Source organism: Mustela erminea, chromosome 1 (genome assembly GCF_009829155.1).
Source record: "Mustela erminea isolate mMusErm1 chromosome 1, mMusErm1.Pri, whole genome shotgun sequence".
Lineage (NCBI taxonomy): Eukaryota > Metazoa > Chordata > Mammalia > Carnivora > Mustelidae > Mustela > Mustela erminea.
In genome coordinates, this window is record NC_045614.1 from 61784445 (window position 1) to 61795912 (window position 11468).

The following is an 11468-nucleotide window of genomic DNA, read 5'->3' on the forward strand; positions in this document are numbered from 1 at the left end:
GTGTTGAACATGCCATGTGGAGAAACCTCAGAAACATTATGCTAAGTGAAAGAAGCCAGATACAAGAGGCTACAAATGGTATGACTACATGAAGTGTACAGTAAAGGCAGATTATAGACAGAAAGCAGATTGATGGTCGCCGAGAGTTGGGACTCAGAATGAGGATTAATTGTAAATCTGAGATCTTCTTGGGGGATTAATATGCCCTAAAACTGGCTCACAGTGATGGTTGCCTCACCCAGTAAGTTACTAAAAATCATTGAATGGCTTATTTGAAATGAGTGAATTGTACAATGTGTGAAATAAAGCTGCCTGAAAAAATGTTTAGGGGCGCCTGGGTGGCTCAGTCATTAAGCGTTTGCCTTCAGCTCAGGTCACGATCCCAAGGTCCTGGGATGAGCCTCACATCAGGCTCCCTGCTCAGCAGGAAGCCTGCTTCTCCCTCTCCCACTCCCCCTGCTTGTGCTCTCTCTCTCGCTCTGTCTCTGCCTGTCAAAGAAATAAATAAAATCTTTTAAAAAAATAAATAAATACATAACAAAATAAAATAAATGTTTAGAGTTTAGGACTTATATGGGTCAAGAGCCAGCCACCTTAGACAACTGGGTTATTTTAGAACATAGGAAGGACACTATTTAGGTTTTCCAAACAGTTTCCAATGATAAAGTGCTTCACTTTATTTATGCGAATGTTAGCTGCAGAAAAATGCCAGAACAATTTAGAACTGAAACAGTGCAGAGGCCAAGACCAAAATTCGTTATTTGGACACTTCAGGCTAAGAAGCCACTCTCCCCACTTCTTCAGAGCCTCTGAGAAGGTGATTGGTGACCAATTAAGTAATGACATCTTTTCTTCCTCATCCCACCAGCATTCCAGACACAGACAAAAGCCTGATGACAAGAACCCCTCTCTCCACAGACCCGGCTTCCCCCCTGCTGGAGCTCTTCACAGCCACAGCTCCTCTGGCCGTGCGATGCCTTGCCCAAGAACAGATGCAAACAGGCAGCCTGGCGTAGGTTGGGTGGCTGAAGCAGAACCACCTGACAGAGCTCTTTCCAGAAAGGCCTTTTCGAGTAACCTGGCAGGAGGGGCAAGCCCTTCTCTGAACTCCCCAGTGTGCTGTAGGCATCCGTAACTCCTCTTCTGGGATATTCTGAAGGCTTGAGTCAGGCCCACCTATTTTCTACTGAAACTGGGTAACAGAAGGGGACACATCTGCCTGGCTTTCCAGATTAGACTTCATCTTACTCCAGGACAGTGAGGCGAAGCAGCCCCCGGTAAGAGCCAGGGAGCGCAACATAGCCCGTCTTTACCCAGTCCCTCTCAGTCAGGACTTCAGGCCCATCTTGGCCATCATCTCCTCATACACGGTCCACGCCATCGCTGCCATCAGAGCTCTGCGGAGGGCCCTCGGGACGCCGCCTTGGAAGAAGCCACGGAGCCCATAATCCTATGAGGAAAACGAACATCAGCATTCCGGAAGCAGAGTAGCAACATGAGGAACACACCTAGTGTGAGACTGAGGGTCTCTGTTACCCCATTGGTGAGCCTCAGTTTTAGGATTTTCATTGATAATGCCAAAACTATGAATAATGGATCCAAGGAGATGATGAACTAAAATAAATAAAATTTTTTTGCATAATTTTTTGCTAAACTTTCTCTTTTTAGGCTTGCTTTATGTAGGAGAATTTATTTCTCAGCTTCAAATCTTTCTACAGGGCAGCTGTATACAGCTAGATAGCTTATGCAGCTCCCATACACACCAAGCCCCAACTAGCAAGCGAGATCCAGGCCACAGTCTGCATGCCAAGCCCTGGGGGCCTGGCTTCAGGCTGGAGGAAAACATGTCTTTTTGGCAATTTGTCTGTCTGGTGGGAGCATTTCTGCATAACCCACTGTATGCTCTTGACATTCTTAACATAAGCATTAAAGACAAAACACCTCCTTCTCATAATCTGGACCAATTCATTCCTATCATTATCATTCCTGCCATTTCATACATACTGAAGAATATTATTCTCAAAGTTTAGGCTTTTAGGTATAGAGAATAAGAGAGCAGGCAACCCAAGCAGGGTGAGGAATATGATCTGATTCACAAATATCTGTCTACATCTAGGGCGAGACAGATACAGGATGCCTATGCTCGCATCGTTTCCTCTGCTACACAGAAAAACCGAGACGTATAGAAAAATATAAAAACTTAGCTTGAACAAGAATATCTGGTGTGTGATAACCGTACATGCTCCCAAAGGACCAACTCTGTGGCTTTTAAATGGTGCTTCAGTAAGTGTACCTTATGTCTACTGTACTTTTTATCTTCAACAATACCTTTTGTCCATTTGTGTTAGAGCAAATTTCTAGAGACCAAATGATGTATTTGTCATTTCTTTCTTTCTTTCTTTTTTTTTTTTTTTAAGATTATATTTATTTATTTGACAGAGAGAGACACAGTGAGAGAGGGAACACAAACAGGGGGAGTGGAAGAGGGAGAAGCAGGCTTCCCGCTGAGCAGGGAGCCCCATGCAGGGCTCGATCCCAGGACCCTGGGATCATGACCTGAACTCAAGGCAGACGTCCAATGACAGAGCCACCCCAACGACTGAGCCACCCAGGTGTCCCTGTCATCTTTTTCTGACTTGAGTTCCCTCCTAGCTCCTTGATCATCAGGGGATGAGGCCCTCCCAGATTCCCCGACCTGGTGGGCAGGGGTGGAGTCCAGCAATCTGTCAACTTTAACTATTATCACAGGTCCTCCTAAGGTAGTCAGTTTCCCCACCCACCACCAACCGCCCCACCAAAACAAAAAAAAAAACCCAACCCACAGCCAACCTAGGTTTTTAGCAGTGATTCTCAACCTTTGCAACACTCCAGAATCCCTGGGGAACTTAGCTACTGGGCTTCACCACCTCCAGAGATTCAGATTGAAGCAGCCCAGGTTGTGACCTGGGGGTGGGGACTTTTTAAAGCACTCCAGCTGATTTTAATATGTAAAGGACACCAGCTTCCATTCTAAAGAGAGAGAGAGAGCAAGTCTTAACCCCAGTAAGAAGCAACATTTACTCTGTAGCCTTACTTTAAAAATAAGTGTCACCGCCTGGCCAATCCACCGAAATTTCACTGGAGAGAGCTGCATGTGGGTTTTGATAACATCCGCAGGCTGAGTCACCAGGGAGGCCAGAATGCCAGCAAAGATCCCACAGCTGAAGTTTACAGCGGGAATAAGGACTCCATCCAACTGGTCTGAAACATGACAAAAGCAACATTCAGTTACAAATGACTCTCACATAAATATCAATACCAAGTTGCCCACGAATTCTTTCTCAAACTCAGAAGGGTCTAGATTCAAAATGGGGTTAAGAAGTAAACATTTAAAGGTATAACTAAATGTAGATGGCAGTCATGGAATTCAAATTTGCCTTTTTTTACAACCATCGCCATCATAATTGATTTGGGCAAGAATCACAGACTGAGGCTCAAACATTGGGGTGAAAGGAACAGAATGTTTTATGGAGATTTATGCAGATTCAAAGTATCTCCACCACCACCCCCCACCCCCTCCAGTGCCCACAGATGCTTCCAAATTACAAAAAAATAAGTTTTCAGTGGAGACGCCATCTTGTCCGAGAGATAAAAGAGACAGGTTATATGAGAATATCTTTGTTCTTAGGAAACACACATGGAGGTATTTAAGGGCAAAGGGGCATCACTCCTGCAACTTAATCTTTACTTTGGCTTAATCTCAACCTTTGCAATCATAAATGGATTGCAAAAAACAATTATACATAAAGAGAAGTAAAAAATGTACACCAAGCTCCCTTACTGCCCTAAACTTCTGAGCCACATAAGGCTGTGACCTGCAGTGTCAGGCCTCCTGGTGCCTACAGGAGAGAAGCAAACTCCTAAAGCCCTCCAACTCCACTGATTACCATTGTCATGATGGCGGCATGCAGGTTTTCCCACTTTACACGACCTGGGTTGCATTTCCTTGCTCAAGTTCTCTGGAGACACCGTATGGAATGCAGGTTCATTCCACAGGACGTGCTTCTATCAGAACCTGGCCGTGCGTGGGTGGATGCTCACAGCATACCGAGTATGCCCACTGTGACCAACAAGAGCTTCCTAGCAGCGTGGGTCTGCTGGAATGCCTGAGGTCGGGCACCTTGCTCTCCACCCGAACAGAGGGCTCAAAACCACTTTACCTGGGAACACGGCAAGGGGAAGCACTAACCCCAATAACCTCACCAAACTTTTCTGATAAGAATCAGATCACGTGCTTCTTGAGAAATATAGACTCCCAGGTCTTACCCCAAAGTTCCTGATGTAGGAGGCCCTCATGCAGGGCCCAGCAATCTAAAGATCAGGCAAATCTGCCAGGTATCACTGCAGGATTCCTGTAAAACATGCTTTATTCCCTCCCAAACCCACTCAACAATGACAGTACTACCAGTACTCCGCCATAATAGACCATAAATTCAAATGGGCAAGGGGCCAAGTCTTCCATGACCACCACTGGGTCCTAGCACCTGGCCCCATGCTTGACGTGAGGCAGAAATAGCTCCGTTCCTAAAACTCTGCTAAGAACAATAAACAGTATCTATCGCAGAGAAAGCTGCAAGAATATGAGGTCTCAAAGATATCTCTCCCCTCCCCCACCACACCTTCCTTCGTCCATACCATGGGTCATGATGTTTTTGGTCTGGTTGTAGAACATCAGGTAGATTCCAGAAAAGGGTGCGTCACGAAGGAGTGTTGCCGTCAAGCCGCTGAAGAGTCCCCGGTGCCCCTCAGTGCGATAGATGCTCCTCAGGGCTGCATAGATGCTCTCATAGCCATACTTCCCGCTCTGCAAGGAAGCACAGGACCAGTGGCTAGCGCAGAAGCCCTGGGTTTGAGCAACGAACCCACCTGACTTCGGGGTACGTGACAATGCCAGGCACCACAGGCCTTGGTCCCACGTGGCTTTTATTCTCTGACCACAGAGGCCTCGATTTTAGATTCCAAGTCTGGAGCTGACATAGGTGACCAATTGACGAAAGCCCAATGCCTCTGTTTATCCACCCCAAAGGCTGAAAGCAGTCGGACTCACCTCGTAACGTGTCTTTACCACAGTGATGGGTGACATGCAGAGTCCTGCAACCGAGCGAGAGCCCACTCCCAGGATGACCGACTCCAGGGCCGTGGGGGGATGGCCTCGCAGGAAGTACTGCTTCAAGGAGTAGAGAGTGCCAAAATAGATGCCAATGCCAGGGACACACCTCACAATGGACTGTGCAACAGGGCAGAGGGAGGAAAGCAAGCCCAGATGGACACTGTGAGATACTGTTTTAGCTGGGTTTTCCCAAAAGACAGAGATTTGCATGCAAGTAGTTGACTGAAGGTATGCAGGGAACAGCAACAAGAGAATGGGGAAGTGAGGAGAGAAGGCAGCCAATGAAGGGCAGGCCGCCTGATGCATTACTGCCCTGGTAAACGTAATCTCTTTGGGGGGAGCTCTGGGAATTGATGTAGGCACCTCAGAGTTCACCCTCCAGTTGAGGAGGGTGAGTGAGGTTTTTAAACATCAACTATCATCTTCCACTGGGCTGGGGTGGGCATTTGTGCCCTGGCACTCCCAGCAAATTTACCTGCAGGTAAAGAAACGCAGGTGTGGCCTGCTTGTACCGAAGGGCAAGGACAAGGGTATGCTGGCAGCTGAGGGCACTCACTGCATCTACTCTAGATCTGCTACTGCTCCAACAAGCTGTATCTAGGGCATAAAGATATTTCCCTGAGCCCTCTCATAGGAGTGAGTGGCATCATGTGATAGGGAGAAGACCACACAAGTCCTCCCACTGCTTCTGGCACTGACCTATCCTTCCAAGAGGGGATATGGAAGGTGCATGACAAAGAGATAGCTATGACAGCAGAGAGTGCAAGAGAAGACCCAGAAGGCAGCTTACAGGGGACATCCCTTTCCAAAGGCCCAGAATACTCTCCGTGCGAACCACCTTCAAGAGCAGAGCCAGCATCCCAACACGACCAGATCTAAAGGCAGACAAAATGAAGGCAAGGAAGAAAAAAAAAATCACTTAGACCTCGTCCTCATAAAAGAACTTCCCATCCAAAGATTTGTTGGTATGACTTCTTCCCTAAGAGCACTCAAGAATCTCTACAACACATCTTGGAATAACTCTGAGTTCCCATATGTTCATGATTCGGCACATACGTGTTTATCTGTTGATTCACACCGCGAGCAATGGGATGACCTCCCATGTTACATGCATTTGGTATACTTCCCATGCTGCTGAGCCCAATGTCAGGCACAGAAGAGACACTTAATGCATACATTATTTCCAGAAAACCACCCACACTAGTCGTACTGGACAGCACAGTTACAACATTACAGGCCAGCACAATAAAATGCAAATGTCACCAAGGCATCCCAGATCCCAGCATGGTGCCCCCAGGGAAGGATTCCATTTCACTAACAGGAAATGTCAAATCAAAGCTGGGTATGGCCCATGTTTCTCCTGAAGTATCCAACACAATGGCAGTTGACTTAACAGTTGAGATGTTCCTGTGTCTGAGAGGAGTTGTTGGAACCATTCCTCAGAGAAATGGTGAGGGGGGCACGCAGCAGGCCTTACCCATGGTCTGAGGGCTGGAGAGTCTGCAGGCGCGTTTTGAGGAGATCCAGGGGTTGGAAAAGGAGGGTGGAGCAGGTCCCACTGATGGAGCCACACAGGAAAGCCTTGATCACCGGATGTAACTTCAGGGCACGAGAACACTGAGTCAGCAACTTTGCGGCTGCCAAGTTTTCTCAGCTTTCTCCACACTGGGACCATTTTTTTCCGTTATGTGGGTGGCTTAGAAAACCACCTGCTGGTGCCCTGTATTATCTTCCCACTTCAGAGAAGGTTAAAGTGAACCTGGGAATTAACAGCGCTGGAATGCCATGGAGAACATAATACCCAGATAGAGGGGATCTCTCTGGCCTCAGTATTAAGAATGAGCAATCCACCTCCCTCTACCTGTGAATTAGGCCACCAACCACACCTCCCTCTCTGTCCTGAGGGTAAAAGTTTTTGGCCATCTCTTATCTTCACAGAAGCAAAATCAACTGAACCTAGTGTGTGAACTGTTGGCTGTCAATCTCTCTTTGTTATAGGACCTGTAGATATTTACAGGAGGGAGACATAGGAAGCGAAACCATAAGCTCAGTTTCAATGTAAAACATGGACCACTTCCTGTGAAACCTATGAACTTCCTTAATTTAAAAGCTTTCCCTTTCTCTTCCACCCACACATCTCACTAGGACCTAAGCCGACTGTAGATGTGGGTAGATCAGCAGCCACCCCTTCCCCCTGGCTCTGCTGGCTCTCCCTTAAACCAGGACAGTCGCCTGACAGAAAGGAAACCCTGGCTAATCTAGCGGCACCACCCAGAAGGGCAAAGCCTAAATGTACCTCCTTGAACCCACTAGGCTAGAGGCCTCACCTAGCCTCAGAAACACTCGATCATGAATGGTTGTGAAAAGCCACATTTAAAAATCCAACCAGGAAATGAAAGCACTCTTCTCCAAACAAGAGACTTGGCAAACGCCATCCAAAAAGATCTTCTCTCCTCATTAAATGGCACTAGCACTATTATTCTTGAATGCACGGACAACTGTTGTCCTAAGACACTGAAAATGAAGTTGCCAGTTATACCCATACAGCCACCAACCCAGAGCTAAATGTTTGTAACTTGTGGGTTTTTTTGTTTCACAGGGAAGAGAGATCACTCCACATTTCTACCAAATGAGCAAGTTTCAAATTAGAACTGCAACCACTTGAAAGACTAAAAAAATTCACATAATAAAAACTGGAGGTCCTAACTCTGTTCAAATGGCTTATAAAGTACCTAGTGGTGACAAAAGTGATAACACAACACATACAACCGAGCAAAATGTATCTACCTTGCCAGTCTGTCAGCATGCCATTCCCAGTCCCCCAAAGGGGTTGGGAGAGTGGGGATATGCTAAGCCATACTCCTGGAGTCTGTGCTTCTTGGTCTCATCCTTCCACTGGCATCTTCTGGGAGCAAGCTTCAAAACCCCTGTCTTTCCAGTCTGAAGCCACATCACCTCCATCCACTCCCTCTGGGCTAGTCACCCCCTCAGCCCCCACTACTTGCCATCCAGCTAAAGCTGCCCTTTCTGCTCACCAAGGACCTGCCCATCCCAGGAGTCCTTTCCTGCCCTAGGCCTTCTCTTACTTGGCTGGTCCGGTGCATTTCAAACAGCTGGCCATCTCTTGGTTTTGGGCTCCTTTTGAGTCTGCTCTTTTCTCTTAGCCTCAGATGTTTTTCTTCTTATCTCCCCCAACCACAGCCCCTCAGGGCCACCTCACCCACACTGCACCACACCCACAGCCAGTTCAGCCCAGCACCCCCTTCCCTGAGAGGGCCCCAGAAAGCTCCCACTCACACTCCAAAATGGAAACCCAGTCAATAATTCACACTCCTGCTGCTACCCCAATCAACAAGATATTCCAGTAGCAAGTTTGGGAGACACGTAAAACTCCTCACTGTACCTACTGCTTCATGACCCAGTCGTACCAATGACCCTTAAGTGTTTCCAGAGTCGGCCCACACCCATCTGTTCCAGTAGCCTCCTTGGCAGCCTCCAGCCTCGACCCTACTAATCCACCTTCCTGAGCTCCCGGAACAGCACCAGGTAAGGCATCTATGTACACCACCTCAAGATCTCACCGCACTCTTAAAAATTGTGTCCTGCATCCCAGGGTTTGAGGCCATTGGCCAGACTTACAACAGGGTAATCTCCCCAGGCTCCCTTCAGCCCTTTGCTCCCGCTCTGGTAAGGTTGTGGGCATGACCTATAGTTACAGCTTCTGTGCAGTCCTCTTGTGCTGCTACCCCAACACTCTCACAGATATTCCAGGGAATTCGTTTTAAGGCCGTGGGCCTTCAAACACATGCTCCAACACATTCACCCTTCCTCATTGCAGGAACTATTTTATGTCTTATTTTCACAGTGCAATGCTTGGACATATTATTAGTTTAATAAATATTTGTTGAATAAATGCCTAGAGCCTGTAACTTTTGTAATTTTGTAATTTTCTTGGTCGATGAGCCCAGAGTAGATGCTAAATATATACCAGCTGGACAGACTAACTTCTACTACTTAAAAAATAAAGAAAGAAAGAAAAAAGAAAAGAAAACCCGACACACAACAGGTAATATCGTTAAAAAAAAAAACAACAGAATTTACACTTTTCATTTTGAAGTTTTAAGATGTTGTCACATGGAACATCCTTTGTAGGCATGTTTGATTTTTTTCTAAATAGCCCGAAGTTAGAGGAGTAACAATTTGTTTGGAGGGAAGAGGGCAAAAACAACCGAATAATACACAGTATACAAAGGCAGTAAATTAGTACTGAAATAAGTTAGCAATTTCCACAAGCAATTTTTTTTTTTTTTTTTTTTTTAAGATTTGTTTAAGAGACACAGCAAGAGGGAACATAAGCAGGGGGAGCGGTAGCAGGAGGAGCAGGCTTCCTTCCCTCTGAGCAGAGCCCCCGATGCAGGCCTGGATCCCAGGACGCTGGGCTCATGACCTGAGCCGAAGGCAGACGCTTAACGACTGAGCCATCCAGGGGCCCCTCCATAAGCAATTCTTAATTTCCTTGAGAAAACAAAATCCAATCAAGTCTCCAGGCCAGAGCTGGAGGACCCAGAAAGAGAATAGGTAAGTACGCTTTCAAAGATGGAAAGCAGAGCCGCAGCCGCTGCCGTTTTGAAGGATTAAAAAAAACCACCCCGATGCACCACGCTGCCCATGCTGGCGGAGGGGACCTCGGAGAGAAGGTGAGCCGCGGCGCCTGGCAGCGCTCGGGGATCTATGTCTTGCGTTTGCGGCCTCCACCCACAGGCAGCAGCTCAGCCAGACCGCCCTCCGGGACCCGCCTGCCCAGCCCCGCCTCCGCCTCCACCAATGGAGACCCGGCGGCACGACCGGGGCAGCCAATCCGGACTCAGGGGCGTGGCCTCGGGCCCTACTACCCCTCCCCCCATTCCTCGCGGGCTAGAAGGTGGAGACCTAGAAGCGGTCCTCTCTCCCAGCCCCGGTGGCCCAGTGCGGTCCTGACTCACCTCTCGCGGGCACCCACCTCTTCTCCGGTCTGGGGCTACTACCCGGGCCTTGCGGTGGTCCAGATACCTGCCCGAGCGTCCTTCCACCTCTGTCGCTCTAGCCATCCAACTTAAAGCAACGTCCGGAGGCGCTCGCACGCGGCTCGTGGTCGCACCGGCACACTCCCCGACACTCCCAAGGCCCGGGCAATTCCGCCACCCTACCCGGACGCCAATGCAGCGGACAGACCGTCGCCTGTCTGTCCAAGGGGGCTGCAACTCCTCTCCTCCCTTGCCCTTCTCTTTTCAATCCCCTTGACCAATCCATCCCTCTCCCGCCACGTCCCCAACCTGTTCGGCGCACACCCAGGGAGCGGAAAAGGCTCCCAGAGAGCCGCCGAGCCTCGGCTACCTCCCGAATTTCCCTCCACGACCCGGCGGTTTCGGAACCCCTGTGTCCCTTCCCCGCAGTTTACCATAAGCGTCTCCACCTTGTCTCCAACATCCTGAGACTGCAGCAGCGCCGGCCGTGACTTCTGAAACATTGGAGAGGAGGCCGGGCTCTGGGTGCGTTAGTGGGAGCTCGGGCCCAGCGCTGGCGATCTCGCGGGAGAAGGCGACGCGGCAGCAGTGGCCCGGCGACGCGCTCGCAGGCGGGCGTTCTGCAGTCCGCGCGGTCGGACGCCGAGTCTGCGCGCCCACCGCCCCTGCGTGGCTCCGCGTGGCCCACCGGGACCTGCTCACCGCTCTTCACTCGCCTTGCACACCCCGCCCGTCTGCTCTCCCGCCCATCCTGCCCGGCTGCACGCTTTTGGACCCCAGATCGTGTAGGGTGTATCCGGAGGTGGAGAAAGCCGGAGGAACCGCGCGCAACCTTGGGATTTCGCTTCCGGGGTTGGGCGCTCCTCGCGAGCTGGTGAGGGTGTTCTCTTTAGTGCCACCTGGTGAACACGTCCAGAATTGCAGGGTCCGCTGTTGCCCCGCTCCTGGAGCTTGGAGGCCTGCCTCAGGCTGCAAGGTCTGGTGCAAGGTGTGTCTGCGATCTAGACGTGCTCTGCCGGGGTACGTAGCCGGTAGCCATCCTTGCCTCTTGAACTTCAAATGTGGCTCATATGCCTGACGTCCAGAAATTTAAATTGTATTTAATTTTAGTTAATTTGTATGAAAAATGGAAGCAGTATGGAATATTTTTCTGTTCAACAACTTTATTAACAGACCCACATTTCCCTTTGAGCGCTTAAAATTTAGCGAAGGAATTGGCATGTGCTCTTAAGTTATCCATACACTGGGGCACCTGGGTGGCTCAGTGGGTTAAGCCGCTGCCTTCGGCTCAGGTCATGATCTCAGGGTCCTGGAAT

General features: G+C 49.2%; 1 protein-coding gene across 4 annotated transcripts; it reads right to left on the reverse strand.

The window, feature by feature from the left end:
- Window positions 1-652: 652 nt before the first annotated feature.
- Window positions 653-11007, reverse strand: SLC25A38 (solute carrier family 25 member 38). Of its 4 annotated transcripts, XM_032346828.1 has the most exons (8): window positions 10587-11006; window positions 10132-10331; window positions 6627-6748; window positions 5940-6024; window positions 5087-5266; window positions 4675-4843; window positions 3074-3240; window positions 653-1450 (listed from the first exon to the last, which is right to left on the reverse strand). In XM_032346828.1, the coding sequence occupies exons 2-8, from the start codon at window positions 10234-10236 to the stop codon at window positions 1328-1330; spliced, it is 951 nt and encodes a 316-aa protein (XP_032202719.1). In that variant the 5' UTR covers window positions 10237-10331; window positions 10587-11006; the 3' UTR covers window positions 653-1327. The 4 variants fall into 4 exon arrangements, with proteins under 4 accessions (XP_032202719.1, XP_032202878.1, XP_032202798.1 ...); XM_032346987.1 differs by lacking the exon at window positions 10132-10331 and having other exon boundaries at window positions 10602-11005; XM_032346907.1 differs by lacking the exon at window positions 10132-10331 and having other exon boundaries at window positions 10587-11005.
- Window positions 11008-11468: the final 461 nt, after the last annotated feature.

Coding starts and splice junctions, on each gene's coding strand:
- SLC25A38 (XM_032346828.1), bottom strand. CDS start 10,236: ATGGCTAGAGCGACAGAGGTGGAAGGACGCTCGGGCAGGTATCTGGAC. Junction 4,844..5,086: donor TGGTAAAGACACGTTACGAG/GTGAGTCCGACT, acceptor GCTTCCTTGCAG/AGCGGGAAGTATGGCTATGA. Junction 3,241..4,674: donor CAAAAACATCATGACCCATG/GTATGGACGAAG, acceptor GTCATGTTTCAG/ACCAGTTGGATGGAGTCCTT.